The 27,355-nt window shown below is 43.1% G+C and overlaps 1 protein-coding gene across 2 annotated transcripts in view; it reads right to left on the reverse strand.

Annotated features, from left to right (window-relative positions):
• zfr (zinc finger RNA binding protein) overlaps nt 1–27,355 on the reverse strand; it is a 131,190-nt gene that overhangs the window by 80,136 nt on the left and 23,699 nt on the right. For both annotated transcript variants that reach the window (XM_042405595.1, XM_042405596.1), the window contains exon 4: nt 2,116–2,254. In XM_042405595.1, coding sequence (XP_042261529.1) covers nt 2,116–2,254 — 139 coding nt within the window. The remainder of the gene's footprint in view (nt 1–2,115; nt 2,255–27,355) is intronic.

Raw genomic sequence — 27,355 nt, forward strand, 5'->3', positions numbered from 1 at the left:
CACAAACACCAGCCTGTCAAGACTTTGAGTCCAATTTCCTAGCAGGGAAAGAAGTAGGGCTGTAGTCTCCTTGTTGACTGGTCGATTAGCTGGTCAATATGCTCTCGTCTCACCAAATTCTCATTGGTCGAATAATTGCTGTGTTACTTTCATAAAGAGAAAAGTGCTACATCAGTAGCCTTCCAAGATAAATCCATTATTTCCTGCGGCGGGAGGGCTGCAGGAAATAATGGAAATAATTTGAATACACCCCGTGAAAACAACAAAATAACGTCAAATATCCATTAATTTGGAAATCAATAGCATTTGGGAGTCTCTATGCAGTGCTGTTCCAGTACGTGAGTCTACCTCTGTGCCGTTGCCTGGGGAAACTATTGATAGTTTAACTCTGTTAAGGAATACAGCATTGCATAGTATGTTTGCGTAGCGAGTGGGAAAGAGTGAGCGGCAGGAAAGTGACAGTGGATGAGAACGGAGCAGAGGAAGAGATTAGCAGTTAGTTGTCAGTCTGGCAGTAAATGTACAATACAGGCTCCAGTGTAACAGTTAATAAATGCCAAAAAGTCACGTCTGTTGTTTCCCCAAGTGCAGGAAAAGAGAAGGGGGTTAGCTCCAAAGTTAGCGACAATGGGTTAGCCTAACCTGAAGACGCAAAACAGAGAACGGAGAAATGTGTGACTGCTGAGTTCACTGTGCACTCTGTCCCGTTACATCCACCCCACAACTAATCAATTAGTTAAGGATTATGTACGATTTCAGTCGACCAAGCTTTTCTTTGGTTGATTACAGCCCTAGAAAGAAGCATGCTGGTTTTCATGCCCATGTGCATTTTGTGCAGGTGAAGACACAGAACTTCACTGTTATCTCTGTAACAAAAAACACAGTTGTGTACAGGGCTCATTTTAAACAGGAGGGGTTATGTTCTTTGCAATATGATGAAGTTCAGGGTGGAATGCCAAAGCCAGCACTGTGTGAAACTGATAGCTGGTGCAGTTCCTTCAGTATGCACAGCTGCTTCACCTTCAGCAGCAGCTCAGCAACAGTTATGATAACACAGACAGAATTTTACAACTCTGGAAAGACATCACGGTGGTAACGGTTTTATTTTCTGTTGCAATGATCACAAGGTTACCAGTCAAATATGGCATTCACGTTACAAAATAATCTACCAGAAATGAGCACATGCATGTATGTGATTGGTCAATGCAGCACTTTGCCAGATGCTGTTGGGTTGTGTTGCGGCGGACGATCGCTGCTGTAGTTATTTGCTGAGCTGTGTGCAGTGGCACCCCTGCTGCATGAACGCACTGCCCCCAATCAAATGAATGGGAGGTATGCATTTTTTCATGTGCCGCCATATTTGGTCTGAACACAGCCTTATTGTGATAACTCTTAACTGACACCCCAAAGAGGCTATTGAAACCATTTGTAACTCTCTGTCCTCATATCAAAACTTGGATTTGAAACATTTCTCTCTTTATATTCCGCTCTCATCTCTCACTCCCCTCCTGCTCCCTCACCTGAGCTACTGTTGTTGTGGTTAAGTATCTTGCCGGTAGACTGTCACAACAAATTTTGTTAAGCCAGAGGGAACAACCCTCAGGTAAAACAACACTGCGTTGCATGCCGTTAGCTGGTGAATCACCAACAAATGTGGCCCATTTTCAACTGGTTCTCACATCGTAACAGAATTTCTGTCCGATGGCCATTATTTCTCCTAATCCTTGTTTCTTTCTGATCCTTTGGACACCTATCTTTTTCTTTCAGTTTGGACCTCACTGATAATCATTTCCAGCTGTATTTTCTGTTTGATTTAGTTTATCCAATTCATTATGTTCTATTCAGTAGGAGGGGAATCGTAACAGTCCATCTGATGTGGACATGAACACCCTCAAATTAAAGTCAGAATTTAATTTAAATCTCGTACACATTGTTTCATTTCCAATCCACTGTGCTGGAATACTGAAAACTGTTAGTGACCAATAGGACTACAATGTATATGTTGACAGTGATTAAATTAATACTTACCATAGTTGATAAACCAAATTAATTGTTAACTTGCAATGCCAGGAAAGTTAAGTAAATAAAAATTAATTGAATGTATATTTAGCATACCTGTCTGGTAGTAGGACTCTGCCACGCTGGGTTGTGGCTGTGCAGCAGCAACAGCTGCTGTAGCAGTGGGCTGTTGGTAGTACTGTTTACTGTCATAAGCAACAGTTGGAGCTGTGGAGCGGACATAGGAGTAGGAGTCCTGCAAAGCAAAACAATAATTTGAGTTACAGATAATATTTTCTTTCATTCTTTATTTACATCATTACAGTCTTGCATACTACTTACATCACATTTATTAAGCACCAGTACTGCTTCTTCTGATTATTTAAAAAAAAAAAAAAATTTAAAGCTGCAAGCAGCATTGAACGGGCCTTCGCGCCCTTGTGCACGTCGGGCCGTGGCGCAATCAAAGGGCTTCTATGACTGGCATGTAGATGTCTTCAGACCCGGGCTGTTTTCAGACAGTGCAAGAAGGAGATAAACATCACTTCCTTTTTCCACTATTTTGCCCGCTGTTGGGGCTGCTTTACTGAAATTTCGTAGGGGGAGCTATTCAGCCGGTTTGCATCACTGATGGAATATTGTCATGTACGTGCGTTCAGGCCGGGAGTCTTATCAAACATGTTAAGTTTGGTGCAGATAGGAGCATTTACAATAAAGTTATAGCAACTTCCTCTGTCATGGCGAAATATCAAATCTCAACAGTGTGAGGATGAGAATTTTCTGCAGGGTGACCTCACACCTGTGTCATCAAATCATGCAAGTTTTGCACCCATTCACTTGAATTTCAATTAGTAAATTGAAAACCCTTGATGAGTTTGTGTGTAAAAGTCTATTTTTAGGAATATAAAGACTTTTAACTAGGGATGCACCACATTGGATTTTTGCCGATATCCAATATGCTGATATTTCCAACTCATTGTGCACAATTGTCGATGCAGATATATGCACATATTTTTACCAGCTGGCTGAGGAGGCTATTATGCATGCAAGCAAAGATTATACTATGATCAAGAAAGACAATATGTGAAGCAAGAACTTGGGAAGACTGAAGTTCAGTAGCTCAGCATTAAAGTTCTTCCCTCATATAGGCTATAGTCTTTCTTGATCATTAGTACAATATATGATTGCATGTGTAACAGTCTCCTCAGCCAAGTGGAAAAAATGTGCATATATCAACATTGGCAACTGGCAAAAATGACAGTCAAAAAGTGATCATGTTAAATAATCATGATCTCAATATTGAATAGAAATAATTGTGATTATGATTTTTGCCATAAGTGAACACCCCCTAAAAAAAAACAAAAATTTTGATTTTCATACGCACACACACACACAAAGAGTTTAAATATGTATGTGATAAATTGTAAATATGTTATAATGAATTGTTTTCTTGAAGAAACTGTTACTTGAGCATTTTTCAGTGTGCTCCTAAAGTTATATGTGGCTCCTACTTTTTTTCATTTAGGAGCACATGTACTCCTTGAAAAAAAAGTAAGGATTGAACACTGCTGTCAGATGTGTAGAAACACTAAGTAACTGGAGTGTGGTGCAGTCCAAGGGCTTCTGTCAAAGGCATGTAGATCTGGCTTACCCATCCCCCCCCCTCATTCTCTCTCTCCCTCTCAGCTGGAGAGAAGGATTTCAGAGTACTCTTCTTGTGAAATATCCTCATAAATCCCATGACTTTGGCCAAATCCTACATAAAAATGACATGTTTTCGTAGGAAATTTCGTAGCGAATCCATTGATACATGTTTGAAAGTGGTCGGACTTATAGTTTAGACGTAAGACGACCCAGTTTGGCACAAAGTCCGTACCCAGAGATTTCCTCTCCATTGGTTTACATTGTAAGGTGTGATGTCGCACTCCAACTTTCAGGGCTTACTAGATCTAAACCATTCAAGTTATTACAAAGTTTTTAATAACTTTTGTTCAGCACAGTGTGATAAGTCATGTATTAAAGTTTGAAGCCGATACCATTAACGCCCTGGGAGGAGATAGCGTTTATTCAAGGTCCAAAATTGGCACAAAATCGTACTTTGAATTTGAGATTGCGGACTTCCTTTTTACATTTTATCAAATTTTTCACCAGACCTGATGTGCGTGCCAAATTTGGTGAGTTTCTCAGCATGTTTAGGGGGTCAAATTTAAAGTTAAAGTGGCGGATTAATGAAAAAAGAATACTAATTAAAGCTGCAAGCAGCGATGATCGGGCCCTCGCGTCCTTGCGTATGTCGGGGCGCGGCGCTGGTGAAGGGCTTTTGTCACGGGCATGTAGATGTCCCCAGACATGGGCTGTTTTCAGACAGTGCAAGGGGAGATTAACTTCACTTCCTCAATCACCTATTCTGCCTGCTGCTGGATCTGCTGCATTGAAATGTCGTAGGGGGTGCTATGGAGCCAGTTTACATCACTGACTGAATATTATCATGTAGACGTGTTCAGGCCTGGACTGTTCTCAAATGTCAAGTTTCAGGCAGATCCGACCATGTTTTATTAGAGTTATAGCAACTTCCTCTGTCATGGCGAAACATCAAAACTCAACGCCACGCCACACGCTTCAATGATAACTAAATCTTTTGATAACTTTTCATCATACACTACTGTAGATGACACACACTGATTTTGAAGTCGTTACCATGAATTCTGTAGGAGGAGTTTGTTAAAATACAAGGTATGCAAAATGGTCAAAAAAACGCGAAAAATGACCACTTTTATCAAGATGGCCGACTTCCTGTAGGACTTACGATACGGCTCCAAGAGGCTTTTTTGTGCGTCTTGACATGATACATAAGCCTCCCGAATTTCATTTTCCTACGTTCATCTGGAAGGCGGGGCTACAATTTTGAAATTTTCAAGGGGGCGCTGTTGAGCCATATTGTCACATCTATGCAAATGACCTATCCAGGATTTTAACTGGTGTCGCTCCAGACATGTGTGCCAAGTTTTGTGACTGTACACCCATCCCTTGTCCCTAAAATACAGCATCGTATTTCATGGCGAAGGATGTGTCGCCATGGCAACGGCGTTTGGTCATGGGTCATGACCTGCTAAATGTAGCATCACCAAGGTCTTACATCTTAGCTGAGTCAATTTCAGGTGCATCGGCCATATTTCCTAGGAGTAATACAACAAAGAACGACGCATGATACTTCCTGTTGCCAGTAGGTGGCGCTATGACTCTCACTAAATATGGGCCTGACAATGTGTTCAGACCGGGACTCTTAACAAGCATATGAAATTTGGAAAAGATCACATCATGTGGAGTCAAGTTATAAGGCTTTGAAATTTCATGGCGAGACATCGAAATTCGACACGTCGTCATGGCAACACCTTTCGACGAAAAGTCACCAACTTCATAATATACCATCTCCAAGGTCTTTAGGCTATTCTGAGTAAATTTGAGGTGGATCCCATCACCGTGCCACCCACAGAGCGTCAAAGTGTAAAACACGTAACTTCCTGTTGCCAGTAGGTGGCGCTATGACTTACATGCAATATTGACACATGGATGCGTTCAGGACGGGACTCTTTCCAAGCACAAAAGGTTTGGGTCTCTTAGGATCATGCGTGCCGGAGTTATGGCCGTTTGAATTTTCACGGCGAAGGATCGAAATTCGCCGCCCGAACACACCCCCTCGGCAATGTCGAAAACTCACCGTTTTGATAACTTTTCATCTCCCAGGTCTGTAGATGATACTGACCGAATTTCAAGTTGCTCAGGTCAAATCCCTAGGAGGAGTTCGTTAAAGTACGCGGGCTAAAAACGGCAAAATTGGCCTGAAAATGGCAACTTTGAACCAAAATGGCCGACTTCCTGTTGGATTTAGGGTATGGCTCCAAGAGAGTTTTTGGTGCGTCTGGTCATGATATATAAGCAAACCAAATTTCATTGTTCTACGACGATCTGTATCGTGGGGCTCGCTTTTCTTAATTTTCTAGGTGGCGCTGGCGAGCCATTTTTCCCCGCATTTTTTGCGAGACGCATAAAATCTGCGATTTTCACCAGAACTGACGCGCACGCCAATTTTGGTGAGTTTTGGTACACGTTTGTAGAAGTTATTTGAGGTCAAAGAGTTGTAATAATAATAATAATTAAAGCTGCAAGCAGCGTTGAACGGGCCTTCGCGCCCATGCGCACATCGGCCGCGGCGCAGTCAGCTGAGCTTCTGGGAACCAAGAAAACGTTTGGAGATGATCAGTGTGAGAGTCTTTTGACACACAATACTAACCACTTTCTCTCTGTGAGCGCACCCCTCTGTTTATCACAGGTAATTATAGATTATGAAATCAAAATATTGTTAACCTTAATCAATAATTCAGGCACCAACTGTAGGATCTGCAAGGAACACAGTTGATTATTTGCTATAATTATCAATTATCAATAATAAATAATTATAACAATTAACAGAATTATTAATATGAACTAACAAATACGAAGCACCATCCCGAAACCAGGACTAATAACCGAGCAAGGTAGTCTCAGAAATGGGAGTTCACCTAGAATGTTCATATCTGAGAGATAATCATTCAAGGGTGAACAAAGAAGGGTTGAATTCGAGCTCTGACTCCTTCAATCAGCCACTTTTCACAATATGTTACCAATAATGACTAAAGAACTTCTCTTTAAGATATAACAGTGTTTATGAAACTTAGCAAAATTAACAAAGTTAACAAATGCTTCATTCAATAAATAGCTATTCTAAAATCTAATTCTACCAAACAAAACACAAACAGCTTTGCACGGGGTTGGACACCTGCAGGTTGGACACTTTTGTCCGACGTTATCTGACCATCAGATGTGCAAAACGATGTCGGTGCGTGTATCTGTGCGCGCGTGAGTGTGGTGTTAGTCACAAGAGAGGGAGGAGGGAAAGCGATCGTGAGAGAGAGAGAGAAGCGGTTCTTTTTCCACAGAGAGCGCACGTATGGACGGCAGTCTGTAACGCACGTTGTCTGGTTTAAGATCGACAAATCAGTTTACTTTCTCACTCACGGCAGCACAAACACAGTAGTCCCGAGCGGGACAAACACAAAATAGTCAAGCGTGGTGAACACAACTAACAGGCAGCAAACAGGCAGCAGCGGAGCGTTAACTGCAGCATGACCGAAAGAAGCACAACCAGTTAGCCTCTGCTAGCCTCTCAGCTAACCCCGGCTCTCTGTTTAGATCCAAACGGAGCACCGAGTCCCGATTTGTTATTTAGGTTAAAGCGGAGAACAGGCAGCAAACAGGCAGCAGCGGAGCGTTAACTGCAGCATGACCGAAAGAAGCACAACCAGTTCGCCTCTGCTAGCCTCTCAGCTAACCCCGGCTCTCTGTTTAGATCCAAACGGAGCACCGAGTCCCGATTTGTTATTTAGGTTAAAGCGGAGAACAGGCAGCAGCGGAGCGTTAATTGCAGCATGACCGAAAGAAGCACAACCAGTTAGCCTCTGCTAGCCTCTCAGCTAACCCCGGCTCTCTGTTTAGATCCAAACGGAGCACCGAGTCCCGAATTGCTATTTAGGTTAAAGCGGAGAGAATCAGCGGGTCTGTCGGCCAGCTGAGTGAAGTGAAACCTGCGGAAAAAACACCGTGACCATCAAGGTAAAACAGGTCGGCGAAAACACGGCAACTGGCTCTAAGTGGAGTGGCGGAGAGAACAGCAGAGACGACTCGGCGAAGACGCGCAGGGCAGAGCCGGTCCACGTTATCCCGAAGTAACTTCATTTCCTCTTTCTCGGGGGAATTTGAGGACGCTGGTTGCAGCAGCGGTCTCTCTCGGGTCCAGGAATGTGTTCGGGTGAACACGGGCAAAGTCTCGTCTCGTCCGACGAGGGGAGTCTTCGATGAGGGGAAAACATGTTCATGGGGTAGTCAAGCTAACTCACAGGGGAACAGGAGTTAACCCTAGCTCAGTGACATGGGAAAGACGTGTAGTTTGGGCGTGCTCGCTTATAAAGGGGTGGTGATGTCATGGCTGCGTCCTCAGGACGCTCCGCTGTGCAGGAGCGTCTCCGCCAATGAGGGACCGATGTTGACTGCTCCCTGCTGAGGTGTGAAAATCGCAAAGCATCCTTGGAAATGGAGTTTGCTCCACCCTCATGGCAGGACCATCACAGTTTTAATACAGAGCTCCGGAACTCCAGCCTTCCTGAGTTTTTCCCTCATATAGGCTATACTTTTTCTTAATCATTACTACAATATATGATTACATATGTAATAGTCTCCTCAGCCAAGTTAGAAAAAATATGTGCATGTATGAACAACAGCAATTGGAGAAGATGACAGTCAAAAAGTAGTCATGTTAAATAATCATGATCTCAATATTGAACAAAAATGATTGTGATTATAATTTTTGCCATAATCAAGCACCCCTAAAAACAGCAAATTGTGATTTACATACACACACACACACACACAGAGTTTAAATATGTATGTGATCAATTGTAAATATGTTATAATGAATTGTTTTCTTTAAGAAACTCTTACTTTAACATTTTTCAGTGTGCTCCTAAAGTTATATGTATGCTCCTAATTTCTGTCGTTTAGGAGCACATGTACTCCTTGAAAAAAAGTAAGGATTGAACACTGCTGTCAGATATGTAGAAGCATTAAGTAACTGGAGTGTGGTGCAGTCCAAGGGCTTCTGTCACAGGCAGTAGATGTTTACTTTACCCATCCCCCCCCTCCCATTCTCTCTCTCTCCCTCACAGTTGGAAGGAAAGATTTCAAAGTGATCTTCTTGTGAAAAATCCTCATAAATCCCATAACTTTGGCCAAATCCTACATAAAAATATCATTTTTTTGTAGGAATTTTCGTCGCGAATCCATTGATACAGGTTTGAAAGTGGTGGGACTTATAGTTTAGACGCCAGATGCCCCAGTTTGGCACAAAGTCCATGCCCAGAATTTGCCTCCCCATTGGTTTACATTGTAAGGTGTAATGTCGCACTCCAACTTTCAGGGCTTACTAAATCTAAACCGTTCGAGTTATTACAAAGTTTTTAATAACTTTTGCTCAACACAGTGTGATAAGTCATGTATTCAAGTTTGAAGCCGATACCATTAACGCCCTAGGAGGAGATAGCGTTTATTCAAGGTCCAAAATTGGCAAAAAATCGTATTTTGAAATTGACATTGCAGATTTCCTGTTGGATTTAGGTCAGGGGTGTCAGCGTATGATTTGTAGGTCTTGATGAGACGAATAATTGAGTTTTGGTTCGATCTCTCTACGACATTCCTACGGGCCGTGGTGGCCGTTTTAGATACATAGGTGGCGCTAGAGAGCACATTTTGGCACTTTGGGGTTTAATTTTTACATTTTATCAAATTTTTCACCATTCCTGATGTGCGTGCCAAATTTGGTGAGTTTTTGAGCATGTTTAGGGGGTCAAATTTAGAGTTAAAGTGGCGTAACAATAAAGAAGAAAGAAAGAAACACACGAAAAAACAATAGGGTCTTCGCCCTTTGGGCTCAGGCCCTAATTAAAGCTGCAAGCAGCGTTGAACGGGCCTTCGCGCCCTTGCGCACAGTGGGCCGCGGCGCAGTCAGCTGAGCTTCTGGGAACCAAGAAAACGTTTGGAGATGATCAGTGTGAGAGTCTTTTGACACACAATACTAACCAGTGTCTCTCTGTGAGCCCACCCCTCTGTTCACAGACAATTATGAATTATGAAATCAAAATATTGTTAACCTTAATCAATAATTCAGGTACCAACTGTAGGATCTGCGAAGAACACAGTTAATTATTTGCTATAATTATCAATTATCAATAATAATTAATTATAACAATTAACAGAATTATTAATATGAACTAACAGATACGAAGCACCACCCCGAAACCGGGACCAATAACCGAGCAAGGTAGCCTCATAAATGGGAGTTCACCTAGAATGTTCATATCTGAGAGATAATCATTCAAGGGTGAACAAAGAAGGGTTGAATTCGAGCTCTGACTCCTTCAATCAGCCACTTTTCACAATATGTTACCAATAATGACTAAAGAACTTCTCTTTAAAGATATAAAAGTGTTTATTAAACTTAGCAAAATTAACAAAGTTAACAAATGCTTCATTCAATAAATAGCTATTCTAAAATCTAATTCTACCAAACAAAACACAAACAGCTTTGCACAGGGTTGGACACTTGCAGGTTGGACACTTTTGTCCCACGTTATCTGACCATCAGATGTGCAAAACGATGTCGGTGCGTGTATCTGTGCGCGCGTGAGTATGGTGTTAGTCACAAGAGAGGGAGGAGGGAAAGCGATCGTGAGAGAGAGAGAAGCGGTTCTTTTTCCACAGAGAGCGCATGTATGGACGGCAGTCTGTAACGCACGTTGTCTGGTTTCAGATCGACAAATCAGTTTACTTTCTCACTCACGGCAGCACAAACACAGTAGTCCCGAGCGGGACAAACACAAAATAGTCTAGCGTGGTGAACACAACTAACAGGCAGCAAACAGGCAGCAGCGGAGCGTTAACTGCAGCATGACCGAAAGAAGCACAACCAGTTAGCCTCTGCTAGCCTCTCAGCTAACCCCGGCTCTCTGTTTAGATCCAAACGGAGCACCGAGTCCCGAATTGCTATTTAGGTTAAAGCGGAGAGAATCAGCGGGTCTGTCGGCCAGCTGAGTGAAGTGAAACCTGCGGAAAAACACCGTGACCATCAAGGTAAAACAGGTCGGCGAAAACACGGCAGCTGGCTCTGAGTGGAGTGGCGGAGAGAACAGCAGAGATGACTCGGCGAAGACGCGCAGGGCAGAGCCGGTCCACGTTATCCCGAAGTAACTTCATTTCCTCTTTCATGGGGGAATTTGAGGACGCTGGTTGCAGCAGCGGTCTCTCTCGGGTCCAGGAATGTGTTCAGGTGAACACGGGCAAAGTCTCGTCTCGTCCGACGAGGGGAGTCTTCGATGAGGGGAAAACATGTTCGTGGGGTAGTCAAGCTAACTCACAGGGGAACAGGAGTTACCCCTAGCTCAGTGACATGGGAAAGACGTGTATTTCGGGCGTGCTCGCTTATAAAGGGGTGGTGATGTCATGGCTGCGTCCTCCGCCAATGAGGGACCGATGTTGACTGCTCCCTGCTGAGGTGTGAAAATCGCAAAGCATTCTTGGAAATGGAGTTTGCTCCACCCTCATGGCAGGTCCATTACAGTTTTAATACGGAGCTCCGGAACTCCAGCCTTCCTGAGTTTTTCCCTCATATAGGCTATAGTTTTTCTTAATCATTACTACAATATATGATTAGATGTGTAATAGTCTCCTCAGCCAAGTTAGAAAAAATATGTGCATGTATGAACAACAGCAATTGGAGAGGATGACAGTCAAAAAGTAATCATGTTAAATAATCATGATCTCAATATTGAACAAAAATGATTGTGATTATAATTTTTGCCATAATCAAGCACCCCTAAAAACAGCAAATTGTGATTTACATACACACACACACACACACACACACACAGAGTTTAAATATGTATGTGATAAATTGTAAATATGTATGTAATGAATTGTTTTCTTTAAGAAACTCTTACTTGAACATTTTTCAGTGTGCTCCTAAAGTTATATGTATGCTCCTAATTTCTGTCATTTAGGAGCACATGTACTCCTTGAAAAAAAGTAAGGATTGAACACTGCTGTCACATGTGTAAAGCACTAAGTAAGTAGAGTGTGGTGCAGTCCAAGGGCTTCTGTCACAGGCAGTAGATGTTTACTTTACCCATCCCCCCCCTCCCATTCTCTCTCTCTCCCTCACAGTTGGAAGGAAAGATTTTAAAGTGATCTTCTTGTGAAATATCCTCATAAATGCCATAACTTTGGCCAAATCCTACATAAAAATATCATTTTTTTGTAGGAATTTTCGTCGCGAATCCATTGATACAGGTTTGAAAGTGGTGGGACTTATAGTTTAGACGCCAGATGCCCCAGTTTGGCACAAAGTCCATGCCCAGAATTTGCCTCCCCATTGGTTTACATTGTAAGGTGTAATGTCGCACTCCAACTTTCAGGGCTTACTAAATCTAAACCGTTCGAGTTATTACAAAGTTTTTAATAACTTTTGCTCAACACAGTGTGATAAGTCATGTATTCAAGTTTGAAGCCGATACCATTAACGCCCTAGGAGGAGATAGCGTTTATTCAAGGTCCAAAATTGGCAAAAAATCGTATTTTGAAATTGACATTGCGGATTTCCTGTTGGATTTAGGTCAGGGGTGTCAGCGTATGATTTGTAGGTCTTGATGAGACGAATAATTGGGTTTTGGTTCGATCTCTCTACGACATTCCTACGGGCCGTGGTGGCCGTTTTGGATACATAGGTGGCGCTAGAGAGCACATTTTGGCACTTTGGGGTTTAATTTTTACATTTTATCAAATTTTTCACCATTCCTGATGTGCGTGCCAAATTTGGTGAGTTTTTGAGCATGTTTAGGGGGTCAAATTTAGAGTTAAAGTGGCGTAATAATAAAGAATAATAAGAAATTAAAGCTGCAAGCAGCGTTGGACGGGCCTTCGCGCCCTTGCGCACAGCAGGCCGCGGCGCAGTCACCTAAGCTTCTGGGAACCAAGAAAACGTTTGGAGATGATCAGTGTGAGAGTCTTTAGACACACAATACTAACCAGTGTCTCTCTGTGAGCCCACCCCTCTGTTCACAAACAATTATGGGTAATTATAGATTATGAAATCAAAATATTGTTCACCTTAATCAATAATTCAGGCACCAACTGTAGGATCTGCAAGGAACACAGTTGCTATAATTATCAATTATCAATAATAAATAATTATAACAATTAACAGAATTATTAATATGAACTAACAAATACGGAGCACCACCCGGAAACCGGGACTAATAACTGAACAAGGTAATCTCATAAATGGGAGTTCACCTAGAATGTTAATATCTGAGAGATATCAACATTCAAGGGTAAACAAAGAACGGTTGAATTCGAGCTCTGACTCCTTCAATCAGCCACTTTTCACAATATGTTACCAATAATGACAAAAGAACTTCTCTTTAAAGATATAACAGTGTTTATGAAACTTAGCAAAATTAACAAAGTTAACAAATGCTTCATTCAATAAATAGCTATTCTAAAATCTAATTCTACCAAACAAAACACAAACAGCTTTGCACAGGGTTGGACACTTGCAGGTTGGACACTTTTGTCCGACGTTATCTGACCATCAGATGTGCAAAACGATGTCGGTGCGTGTATCTGTGCGCGCGTGAGTGTGGTGTTAGTCACAAGAGAGGGAGGAGGGAAAGCGATCGTGAGAGAGAGAGAGAAGCGGTTCTTTTTCCACAGAGAGCGCACGTATGGACGGCAGTCTGTAACGCACGTTGTCTGGTTTCAGATCGACAAATCAGTTTACTTTCTCACTCAAGGCAGCACAAACACAGTAGTCCCGAGCGAGACAAACACAAAATAGTCTAGCGTGGTGAACACAACTAACAGGCAGCAAACAGGCAGCAGCGGAGCGTTAACTGCAGCATGACCGAAAGAAGCACAACCAGTTAGCCTCTGCTAGCCTCTCAGCTAACCCCGGCTCTCTGTTTAGATCCAAACGGAGCACCGAGTCCCGAATTGCTATTTAGGTTAAAGCGGAGAACAGGCAGCAAACAGGCAGCAGCGGAGCGTTAACTGCAGCATGACCGGAAAGAAGCACAACCAGTTAGCCTCTGCTAGCCTCTTAGCTAACCCTGGCTATCTGTTTAGATCCAACCGGAGCACCGAGCCCCGATATGTTATTTAGGTTAAGGTGGAGAGAACCAGCGGGTCTGTCGGCCAGCTGAGTAAGTGAAACCTACGGAAAAAACACCGTGACCATCACGGTAAAACAGTACGTAGAGAACTGCTGTGTTCAGCTGCACAGATAGGAAATCCCTCGGCTGACAGGATGTACCACTCTGTGCGGGAAAATATTTTACCCTCCTATTTCTGGTTTATAACAATGATTGACAACCAGAATATTAGGTGCATTACTGCCACCCTCCGCTTCAGGCTGTGAACCAATGATTAAATCCTACACATTATTCCTGTCTGTCTAATAAACTACATAACGAACCTGCTGCTCCACCCATCCCCCCCCCCCCCCCCCCCCCCATTCTCTCTCTCTCCCTCTCAACTGCAGAGAAGGATATTAGTGTACTCTACTTGTGAAATATCCTCATAAATCCCATGACTTTGGCCAAATCCTACATAAAAATCACATTTTTTTGTTGGAATTTTCGTTGCGAATCCATTGATACAGGTTTGAAAGTGGTCGGACTTATAGTTTAGACACCAGATGCCCCAGTTTGGCACAAAGTCCATGCCCAGAGATTGCCTCCCCATTGGTTTACATTGTAAGGTGTAATGTCGCACTCCAACTTTCAGGGCTTACTAAATCTAAACCGTTCGAGTTATTACAAAGTTTTTAATAACTTTTGCTCAACACAGTGTGATAAGTTAAGTATTAAAGTTTGAAGCCGATACCATTAACGCCCTAGGAGGAGATAGCGTTTATTCAAGGTCCAAAATTGGCACAAAATCATATTTTGAAATTGAGATTGCGGACAATGATGAGATACATAAACGCGAAAAATGACCACTTTTATCAAGATGGCCGACTTCCTGTAGGACTTACAATACGGCTCCAAGAGGCTTTTTTGTGCGTCTTCACATGATACATAAGCCTCCCGAATTTCTTTTTCCTAGGTTAATCTGGAAGGCGGGCTACAATTTTGAAAATTTCAAGGGGGCGCTGTTGAGCCATATTGTCACGTCTATGCAAATGAAGTTTCGAGGATTTTAACTGGTGTCACTCCAGACATGTGTGCCAAGTTTTGTGATTGTAGACCCATCCCTTGTCCCTAAAATACAGCATCGTATTTCATGGCGAAGGATGTGTCGCCATGGCAACGGCGTTTGGTCATGGGTCATGACCTGCCCAATGTAGCATCACCAAGGTCTTACATCTTAGCTGAGTCAATTTCAGGTGCATCGGCAGAATTTCCTAGGAGCAATACAACAAAGAACGACGCATGATACTTCCTGTTGCGCTCTGGCCCGTCGGGATCAGATCACGCTTTTTAAAAATGAGGGATATTTCTTACAAGTGTGGTGTGCGTTTATTTTGAAAGTTTGATTGACATGTGTACTGTCAGGTGTGTAGAGACAATAAGTAACTGCAGCTGGACACAGAAAAATACTCATATATTTGAATGGAGAGTGTGAGCGAACCCACACCTTTTTGAACATTTACTGCTTCCACATAATTTTAGATACAAACTTCATTTGAACTTTAAATGAGTCACGAGACTTTGACCTACAAATCTTGAATTTACATGTGTTTTCTATCTTTTATTGTTTTTGAGATATTAGAGTGTGAGTTTTAAGGTCTTTTCTTGCTCCTCCTGTGATTTTATAATGAGTGTGTATTGCGGAATGTTTCACAGCACTGAGGGAGTGACATCACCAGGAGCAGTTGGAGAGGAGGATATTAGAGAACACTTCTTGTGAAATATCCTCATAAATCCCATGACTTTGGCCAAATCCTACATAAAAATCACATTTTTTTGTAGGAATTTTCGTCGCGAATCCATTGATACAGGTTTGAAAGTGGTCGGACTTATAGTTTAGACGCCAGATGCCCCAGTTTGGCACAAAGTCCATGCCCAGAGATTGCCTCCCCATTGGTTTACATTGTAAGGTGTAATGTCGCACTCCAACTTTCAGGGCTTACTAAATCTAAACAGTTCGAGTTATTACAAAGTTTTTAATAACTTTTGCTCAACACAGTGTGATAAGTCATGTTTTCAAGTTTGAAGCCGATACCATTAACGCCCTCGGAGGAGATAGCGTTTGTTCGGGGGCCAAAATTGGGGCAAAGTCTTATTTTGAAAAGCTGATTGCAGACTTCCTGTTGGATTTAGGTCAGGGGTGTCAGCGTATGATTTGTAGGTCTTGATGAGACGAATAATTGAGTTTTGGTTTGATCTCTCTACGACATTCCTACGGGCCGTGGCGGCCGTTTTAGATACATAGGTGGCGCTAGAGAGCACATTTTGGCACTTCGGGGGTTAATTTTTACATTTTATCAAATTTTTCACCAGACCTGATGTGCGTGCCAAATTTGGTGAGTTTTTGAACATGTTTAGGGGGTCAAATTAAGGATTGAAGTGGCGTATTAATAAAGAATAATAAAGAAACAAACGCACGAAAAACAATAGGGTCTTCGCCCTTTGGGCTCAGGCCCTAATTAAAGCTGCAAGCAGCGTTGAACGGGCCTTCGCGCCCTTGCGCACAGCGGGCCGCGGCGCAGTCAGTTGAGCTTGTGGGAACCAAGAAAGCGTTTGGAGATGATCAGTGTGAGAGTCTTTTTACACACAATACTAACCAGTGTCTCTCTGTGAGCCCACCCCTCCGTTCACAGACAATTATGAATTATGACATCAAAATATTGTTAACCTTAATCAGTAATTCAGGTACCAACTGTAGGAATCTGCGAAGAACACAGTTAATTATTTGCTATAATTATCAATTATCAATAATAATTAATTATAACAATTAACAGAATTACTAATATGAACTAACAGATACGAAGCACCACCCCGAAACCGGGGCCAATAACCGAGCAAGGTAGTCTCATAAATGGGAGTTCACCTAGAATGTTAATATCTGAGAGATAATCAGTCAAGGGTGAACAAAGAAGGGTTGAATTCGAGCTCTGACTCCTTCAATCAGCCACTTTTCACAATATGTTACCAATAATGACTAAAGAACTTCTCTTTAAAGATATAACAGTGTTTATGAAACTTAGCAAAATTAACAAAGTTAACAAATGCTTCATTCAATAAATAGCTATTCTAAAATCTAATTCTACCAAACAAAACACAAACAGCTTTGCACAGGGTTGGACACTTGCAGGTTGGACACTTTTGTCCGACGTTATCTGACCATCAGATGTGCAAAACGATGTCGGTGCGTGTATCTGTGCGCACGTGAGTATGGTGTTAGTCACAAGAGAGGGAGGAGGGAAAGCGATCGTGAGAGAGAGAGAGAAGCGGTTCTTTTTCCACAGAGAGCGCACGTATGGACGGCAGTCTGTAACGCACGTTGTCTGGTTTAAGATCGACAAATCAGTTTACTTTCTCACTCACGGCAGCACAAACACAGTAGTCCCGAGCGGGACAAACACAAAATAGTCAAGCGTGGTGAACACAACTAACAGGCAGCAAACACGCAGCAGCGGAGCGTTAACTGCAGCATGACCGAAAGAAGCACAACCAGTTAGCCTCTGCTAGCCTCTCAGCTAACCCCGGCTCTCTGTTTAGATCCAAACGGAGCACCGAGTCCCGAATTGCTATTTAGGTTAAAGCGGAGAGAATCAGCGGGTCTGTCGGCCAGCTGAGTGAAGTGTAACCTGCGGGAAAAACACCGTGACCATCAAGGTAAAACAGGTCGGCGAAAACACGGCAGCTGGCTCTGAGTGGAGTGGCGGAGAGAACAGCAGAGATGACTCGGCGAAGACGCGCAGGGCAGAGCCGGTCCACGTTATCCCGAAGTAACTTCATTTCCTCTTTCTCCGGGGGAATTTGAGGACGCTGGTTGCAGCAGCGGTCTCTCTCGGGTCCAGGAATGTGTTCGGGTGAACACGGGCAAAGTCTCGTCTCGTCCGACGAGGGGAGTCTTCGATGAGGGGAAAACATGTTCGTGGGGTAGTCAAGCTAACTCACAGGGGAACAGGAGTTAACCCTAGCTCAGTGACATGGGAAAGACGTATATTTCGGGCGTGCTCGCTTATAAAGGGGTGGTGATGTCATGGCTGCGTCCTCAGGACGCTCCGCTGTGCAGGAGCGTCTCCGCCAATGAGGGACCGATATTGACTGCTCCCTGCTGAGGTGTGAAAATCGCAAAGCATTCTTGGAAATGGAGTTTGCTCCACCCTCATGGCAGGTCCATTACAGTTTTAATACGGAGCTCCGGAGCTCCAGCCTTCCTGAGTTTTTCCCTCATATAGGCTATACTTTTTCTTAATCATTACTACAATATATGATTAGATGTGTAATAGTCTCCTCAGCCAAGTTAGAAAAAATATGTGCATGTATGAACAACAGCAATTGCAGAAGATGACAGGCAAAAAGTAATCATGTTAAATAATCACGATCTCAATATTGAACAAAAATGATTGTGATTATAATTTTTGCCATAATCAAGCACCCCTAAAAACAGCAAATTGTGATTTACACACACACACACACACACACAGAGAGTTTAAATATGTATGTGATAAATTGTAAATATGTATGAAATGAATTGTTTTCTGTAAGACACTCTTACTTGAACATTTTTCAGTGTACTCCTAAAGTTATATGTATGCTCCTATTTTCTTTCATTTAGGAGCACATACGCTCCTTGAAAAGAAGTAAGGATTGAACACTGCTGTCACATGTGTGAAAGCACTAAGTAAGTGGAGTGTGGTGCAGTCCAAGGGCTTCTGTCACAGGCAGCAGATGTTTACTTTACCCATCCCCCCCCTCCCATTCTCTCTCTCTCCCTCACAGTTGGAAGGAAAGATTTCAAAGTGATCTTCTTGTGAAAAATCCTCATAAATCCCATAACTTTGGCCAAATCCTACATAAAAATATCATTTTTTTGTAGGAATTTTCGTCGCGAATCCATTGATACAGGTTTGAAAGTGGTCGGACTTATAGTTTAGACGCCAGATGCCCCAGTTTGGCACAAAGTCCATGCCCAAAATTTGCCTCCCCATTGGTTTACATTGTAAGGTGTAATGTCGCACTCCAACTTTCAGGGCTTACTAAATCTAAACCGTTCGAGTTATTACAAAGTTTTTAATAACTTTTGCTCAACACAGTGTGATAAGTCATGTATTAAAGTTTGAAGCCGATACCATTAACGCCCTAGGAGGAGATAGCGTTTATTCAAGGTCCAAAATTGGCAAAAAATCATACTTTGAAATGGACATGGCAGATTTCCTGTTGGATTTAGGTCAGGGGTGTCAGCGTATGATTTGTAGGTCTTGATGAGACGAATAATTGGGTTTTGGTTCGATCTCTCTACGACATTCCTACGGGCCGTGGTGGCCGTTTTAGATACATAGGTGGCGCTAGAGAGCACATTTTGGCACTTTGGGGTTTAATTTTTACATTTTATCAAATTTTTCACCATTCCTGATGTGCGTGCCAAATTTGGTGAGTTTTTGAGCATGTTTAGGGGGTCAAATTTAGAGTTAAAGTGGCGTAATAATAAAGAATAATAATAATAAGAAACAAACAAACACACGAAAAACAATAGGGTCTTCGCCCTTTGGGCTCAGGCCCTAATTAAAGCTGCAAGCAGCGTTGGACGGGCCTTCGCGCCCTTGCGCACAGCGGGCGGCAGCGCAGTCAGCTAAGCTTCTGGGAACCAAGAAAACGTTTGGAGATGATCAGTGTGAGAGTCTTTTGACACATAATACTAACCAGTGTCTCTCTGTGAGCCCACCCCTCTGCTCACAGACAATTATGGATTATGGAATCCAAATTTTGTTAACCTTAATCAATAATTCAGGCACCAACTGTAGGATCTGCAAGGAACACAGTTGATTATTTGCTATAATTATCAATTATCAATAATAAATAATTATAACAAATAACAGAATTATTAATATGAACTAACAAATACGAAGCACCATCCCGAAACCGGGACCAATAACCGAACAAGGTAATCTCATAAATGGGAGTTCACCTAGAATGTTAATATCTGAGAGATAATCATTCAAGGGTGAACAAAGAAGGGTTGAATTCGAGCTCTGACTCCTTCAATCAGCCACTTTTCACAATATGTTACCAATAATGACTAAAGAACTTCTCTTCAAAGATATAACAGTGTTAATTAAACTCAGCAAAATTAACAAAGTTAACAAATGCTTCATTCAATAAATAGCTATTCTAAAATCTAATTCTACCAAACAAAACACAAACAGCTTTGCACAGGGTTGGACACTTGCAGGTTGGACACTTTTGTCCGACGTTATCTGACCATCAGATGTGCAAAACGATGTCGGTGCGTGTATCTGTGCGCGCGTGAGTGTAGTGTTAGTCACAAGAGGGAGTAGGGAAAACGATCGTGAGAGAGAGAGAAGCGGTTCTTTTTCCACAGAGAGCGCAAGTACGGACAGCAGTCTGTAACGCACGTTGTCTGGTTTCAGATCGACAAATCAGTTTACTTTCTCACTCACGGCAGCACAAACACAGTAGTCCCGAGCGGGACAAACACAAAATAGTCTAGCGTGGTGAACACAACTAACAGGCAGCAAACAGGCAGCAGCGGAGCGTTAACTGCAGCATGACCGAAAGAAGCACAACCAGTTAGGCTCTGCTAGCCTCTCAGCTAACCCCGGCTCTCTGTTTAGATCCAAACGGAGCACCGAGTCCCGATTTGTTATTTAGGTTAAAGCCGAGAACAGGCAGCAGCGGAGCGTTAATTGCAGCATGACCGAAAGAAGCACAACCAGTTAGCCTCTGCTAGCCTCTCAGCTAACCCCGGCTCTCTGTTTAGATCCAAACGGAGCACCGAGTCCCGATTTGTTATTTAGGTTAAAGCGGAGAACAGGCAGCAAACAGGCAGCAGCGGAGCGTTAACTGCAGCATGACCGAAAGAAGCACAACCAGTTAGCCTCTGCTAGCCACTCAGCTAACCCCGGCTCTCTGTTTAGATCCAAACGGAGCACCGAGTCCCGATTTGTTATTTAGGTTAAAGCGGAGAACAGGCAGCAGCGGAGCGTTAATTGCAGCATGACCGAAAGAAGCACAACCAGTTAGCCTCTGCTAGCCTCTCAGCTAACCCCGGGTCTCTGTTTAGATCCAAACGGAGCACCGAGTCCCGAATTGCTATTTAGGTTAAAGCGGAGAGAATCAGCGGGTCTGTCGGCCAGCTGAGTGAAGTGAAACCTGCGGAAAAAAGGAATGTAAGTAACTTCATTTCCTCTTTCTCGGGGGAATTTGAGGACGCTGGTTGCAGCAGCGGTCTCTCTCGGCTCCAGGAATGTGTTCGGGTGAACACGGGAAAAGTCTCGTCTCGTCCGACGAGGGGAGTCTTCGATGAGGGGAAAACATGTTCGTGGGGTAGTCAAGCTAACTCACAGGGGAACAGGAGTTACCCCGAGCTCAGTGACATGGGAAAGACGTGTATTTCGGGCGTGCTCGCTTATAAAGGGGTGGTGATGTCATGGCTGTGCAGGAGCGTCTCCGCCAATGAGGGACCGATGTTGACTGCTCCCTGCTGAGGTGTGAAAATCGCAAAGCATCCTTGGAAATGGAGTAGATGTTTACTTTACCCATCCCCCCCCTCCCATTCTCTCTCTCTCCCTCACAGTTGGAAGGACAGATTTTAAACTGATCTTCTTGTGAAAAATCCTCATAAATCCCATAACTTTGACCAAATCCTACATAAAAATATCATTTTTTTGTAGGAATTTTCGTCGCGAATCCATTGATACAGGTTTGAAAGTGGTCGGACTTATAGTTTAGACGCCAGATGCCCCAGTTTGGCACAAAGTCCATGCCCAGAATTTGCCTCCCCATTGGTTTACATTGTAAGGTGTAATGTCGCACTCCAACTTTCAGGGCTTACTAAATCTAAACCGTTCGAGTTATTACAAAGTTTTTAATAACTTTTGCTCAACACAGTGTGATAAGTCATGTATTCAAGTTTGAAGCCGATACCATTAACGCCCTAGGAGGAGATAGCGTTTATTCAAGGTCCAAAATTGGCAAAAAATCATACTTTGAAATTGACATTGCGGATTTCCTGTTGGATTTAGGTCAGGGGTGTCAGCGTATGATTTGTAGGTCTTGATGAGACGAATAATTGGGTTTTGGTTCGATCTCTCTACGACATTCCTACGGGCCGTGGCATCCGTTTTAGATACATAGGTGGCGCTAGAGAGCACATTTTGGCACTTTGGGGTTTAATTTTTACATTTTATCAAATTTTTCACCATTCCTGATGTGCGTGCCAAATTTGGTGAGTTTTTGAGCATGTTTAGGGGGTCAAATTTAGAGTTAAAGTGGCGTAACAAGAAAGAAAGAATAATAAAGAAACAAACACACGAAAAACAATAGGGTCTTCGCCCTTTGGGCTCAGGCCCTAATTAAAGCTGCAAGCAGCGTTGGACGGGCCTTCGCGCCCTTGCGCACAGCGGGCGGCAGCGCAGTCAGCTAAGCTTCTGGGAACCAAGAAAACGTTTGGAGATGATCAGTGTGAGAGTCTTTTGACACATAATACTAACCAGTGTCTCTCTGTGAGCCCACCCCTCTGCTCACAGACAATTATGGATTATGAAATCAAAATATTGTTAACCTTAATCAATAATTCAGGCACCAACTGTAGGATCTGCAAGGAACACAGTTGATTATTTGCTATAATTATCAATTATCAATAATAAATAATTATAACAAATAACAGAATTATTAATATGAACTAACAAATACGAAGCACCATCCCGAAACCGGGACCAATAACCGAACAAGGTAATCTCATAAATGGGAGTTCACCTAGAATGTTAATATCTGAGAGATAATCATTCAAGGGTGAACAAAGAAGGGTTGAATTCGAGCTCTGACTCCTTCAATCAGCCACTTTTCACAATATGTTACCAATAATGACTAAAGAACTTCTCTTTAAAGATATAACAGTGTTAATTAAACTCAGCAAAATTAACAAAGTTAACAAATGCTTCATTCAATAAATAGCTATTCTAAAATCTAATTCTACCAAACAAAACACAAACAGCTTTGCACAGGGTTGGACACTTGCAGGTTGGACACTTTTGTCCGACGTTATCTGACCATCAGATGTGCAAAACGATGTCGGTGCGTGTATCTGTGCGCGCGTGAGTGTAGTGTTAGTCACAAGAGGGAGTAGGGAAAACGATCGTGAGAGAGAGAGAAGCGGTTCTTTTTCCACAGAGAGCGCAAGTACGGACAGCAGTCTGTAACGCACGTTGTCTGGTTTCAGATCGACAAATCAGTTTACTTTCTCACTCACGGCAGCACAAACACAGTAGTCCCGAGCGGGACAAACACAAAATAGTCTAGCGTGGTGAACACAACTAACAGGCAGCAAACAGGCAGCAGCGGAGCGTTAACTGCAGCATGACCGAAAGAAGCACAACCAGTTAGCCTCTGCTAGCCTCTCAGCTAACCCCGGCTCTCTGTTTAGATCCAAACGGAGCACCGAGTCCCGATTTGTTATTTAGGTTAAAGCCGAGAACAGGCAGCAGCGGAGCGTTAATTGCAGCATGACCGAAAGAAGCACAACCAGTTAGCCTCTGCTAGCCTCTCAGCTAACCCCGGCTCTCTGTTTAGATCCAAACGGAGCACCGAGTCCCGATTTGTTATTTAGGTTAAAGCGGAGAACAGGCAGCAAACAGGCAGCAGCGGAGCGTTAACTGCAGCATGACCGAAAGAAGCACAACCAGTTAGCCTCTGCTAGCCACTCAGCTAACCCCGGCTCTCTGTTTAGATCCAAACGGAGCACCGAGTCCCGATTTGTTATTTAGGTTAAAGCGGAGAACAGGCAGCAGCGGAGCGTTAATTGCAGCATGACCGAAAGAAGCACAACCAGTTAGCCTCTGCTAGCCTCTCAGCTAACCCCGGGTCTCTGTTTAGATCCAAACGGAGCACCGAGTCCCGAATTGCTATTTAGGTTAAAGCGGAGAGAATCAGCGGGTCTGTCGGCCAGCTGAGTGAAGTGAAACCTGCGGAAAAAAGGAATGTAAGTAACTTCATTTCCTCTTTCTCGGGGGAATTTGAGGACGCTGGTTGCAGCAGCGGTCTCTCTCGGCTCCAGGAATGTGTTCGGGTGAACACGGGAAAAGTCTCGTCTCGTCCGACGAGGGGAGTCTTCGATGAGGGGAAAACATGTTCGTGGGGTAGTCAAGCTAACTCACAGGGGAACAGGAGTTACCCCGAGCTCAGTGACATGGGAAAGACGTGTATTTCGGGCGTGCTCGCTTATAAAGGGGTGGTGATGTCATGGCTGTGCAGGAGCGTCTCCGCCAATGAGGGACCGATGTTGACTGCTCCCTGCTGAGGTGTGAAAATCGCAAAGCATCCTTGGAAATGGAGTAGATGTTTACTTTACCCATCCCCCCCCTCCCATTCTCTCTCTCTCCCTCACAGTTGGAAGGACAGATTTTAAACTGATCTTCTTGTGAAAAATCCTCATAAATCCCATAACTTTGACCAAATCCTACATAAAAATATCATTTTTTTGTAGGAATTTTCGTCGCGAATCCATTGATACAGGTTTGAAAGTGGTGGGACTTATAGTTTAGACGCCAGATGCCCCAGTTTGGCACAAAGTCCATGCCCAGAATTTGCCTCCCCATTGGTTTACATTGTAAGGTGTAATGTCGCACTCCAACTTTCAGGGCTTACTAAATCTAAACCGTTCGAGTTATTACAAAGTTTTTAATAACTTTTGCTCAACACAGTGTGATAAGTCATGTATTAAAGTTTGAAGCCGATACCATTAACGCCCTAGGAGGAGATAGCGTTTATTCAAGGTCCAAAATTGGCAAAAAATGGTACTTTGAAACGGACATTGCGGATTTCCTGTTGGATTTAGGTCAGGGGTGTCAGCGTATGATTTGTAGGTCTTGATGAGACGAATAATTGGGTTTTGGTTCGATCTCTCTACGACATTCCTACGGGCCGTGGTGGCCGTTTTAGATACGTAGGTGGCGCTAGAGAGCACATTTTGGCACTTTGGGGTTTAATTTTTACATTTTATCAAATTTTTCACCATTCCTGATGTGCGTGCCAAATTTGGTGAGTTTTTGAGCATGTTTAGGGGGTCAAATTTAGAGTTAAAGTGGCGTAACAAGAAAGAAAGAATAATAATTAAAGCTGCAAGCAGCGTTGGACGGGCCTTCGCGCCCTTGCGCACAGCAGGCCGCGGCGCAGTCACCTAAGCTTCTGGGAACCAAGAAAACGTTTGGAGATGATCAGTGTGAGAGTCTTTAGACACACAATACTAACCAGTGTCTCTCTGTGAGCCCACCCCTCTGTTCACAAACAATTATGGGTAATTATAGATTATGAAATCAAAATATTGTTCACCTTAATCAATAATTCAGGCACCAACTGTAGGATCTGCAAGGAACACAGTTGCTATAATTATCAATTATCAATAATAAATAATTATAACAATTAACAGAATTATTAATATGAACTAACAAATACGGAGCACCACCCGGAAACCGGGACTAATAACTGAACAAGGTAATCTCATAAATGGGAGTTCACCTAGAATGTTAATATCTGAGAGATATCAACATTCAAGGGTAAACAAAGAACGGTTGAATTCGAGCTCTGACTCCTTCAATCAGCCACTTTTCACAATATGTTACCAATAATGACAAAAGAACTTCTCTTTAAAGATATAACAGTGTTTATGAAACTTAGCAAAATTAACAAAGTTAACAAATGCTTCATTCAATAAATAGCTATTCTAAAATCTAATTCTACCAAACAAAACACAAACAGCTTTGCACAGGGTTGGACACTTGCAGGTTGGACACTTTTGTCCGACGTTATCTGACCATCAGATGTGCAAAACGATGTCGGTGCGTGTATCTGTGCGCGCGTGAGTGTGGTGTTAGTCACAAGAGAGGGAGGAGGGAAAGCGATCGTGAGAGAGAGAGAGAAGCGGTTCTTTTTCCACAGAGAGCGCACGTATGGACGGCAGTCTGTAACGCATGTTGTCTGGTTTCAGATCGACAAATCAGTTTACTTTCTCACTCAAGGCAGCACAAACACAGTAGTCCCGAGCGAGACAAACACAAAATAGTCTAGCGTGGTGAACACAACTAACAGGCAGCAAACAGGCAGCAGCGGAGCGTTAACTGCAGCATGACCGAAAGAAGCACAACCAGTTAGCCTCTGCTAGCCTCTCAGCTAACCCCGGCTCTCTGTTTAGATCCAAACGGAGCACTGAGTCCCGATTTGTTATTTAGGTTAAAGCGGAGAACAGGCAGCAAACAGGCAGCAGCGGAGCGTTAACTGCAGCATGACCGGAAAGAAGCACAACCAGTTAGCCTCTGCTAGCCTCTTAGCTAACCCTGGCTATCTGTTTAGATCCAACCGGAGCACCGAGCCCCGATATGTTATTTAGGTTAAGGTGGAGAGAACCAGCGGGTCTGTCGGCCAGCTGAGTAAGTGAAACCTACGGAAAAAACACCGTGACCATCACGGTAAAACAGTACGTAGAGAACTGCTGTGTTCAGCTGCACAGATAGGAAATCCCTCGGCTGACAGGATGTACCACTCTGTGCGGGAAAATATTTTACCCTCCTATTTCTGGTTTATAACAATGATTGACAACCAGAATATTAGGTGCATTACTGCCACCCTCCGCTTCAGGCTGTGAACCAATGATTAAATCCTACACATTATTCCTGTCTGTCTAATAAACTACATAACGAACCTGCTGCTCCACCCATCCCCCCCCCCCCCCCCCCCCCCTTCTCTCTCTCTCCCTCTCAACTGCAGAGAAGGATATTAGTGTACTCTACTTGTGAAATATCCTCATAAATCCCATGACTTTGGCCAAATCCTACATAAAAATCACATTTTTTTGTAGGAATTTTCGTTGCGAATCCATTGATACAGGTTTGAAAGTGGTCGGACTTATAGTTTAGACACCAGATGCCCCAGTTTGGCACAAAGTCCATGCCCAGAGATTGCCTCCCCATTGGTTTACATTGTAAGGTGTAATGTCGCACTCCAACTTTCAGGGCTTACTAAATCTAAACCGTTCGAGTTATTACAAAGTTTTTAATAACTTTTGCTCAACACAGTGTGATAAGTTAAGTATTAAAGTTTGAAGCCGATACCATTAACGCCCTAGGAGGAGATAGCGTTTATTCAAGGTCCAAAATTGGCACAAAATCATATTTTGAAATTGAGATTGCGGACAATGATGAGATACATAAACGCGAAAAATGACCACTTTTATCAAGATGGCCGACTTCCTGTAGGACTTACAATACGGCTCCAAGAGGCTTTTTTGTGCGTCTTCACATGATACATAAGCCTCCCGAATTTCTTTTTCCTAGGTTAATCTGGAAGGCGGGGCTACAATTTTGAAAATTTCAAGGGGGCGCTGTTGAGCCATATTGTCACGTCTATGCAAATGAAGTTTCGAGGATTTTAACTGGTGTCACTCCAGACATGTGTGCCAAGTTTTGTGATTGTAGACCCATCCCTTGTCCCTAAAATACAGCATCGTATTTCATGGCGAAGGATGTGTCGCC

The sequence above is a fragment of the Thunnus maccoyii genome, unplaced genomic scaffold (assembly GCF_910596095.1).
Source record: "Thunnus maccoyii unplaced genomic scaffold, fThuMac1.1, whole genome shotgun sequence".
NCBI lineage: Eukaryota > Metazoa > Chordata > Actinopteri > Scombriformes > Scombridae > Thunnus > Thunnus maccoyii.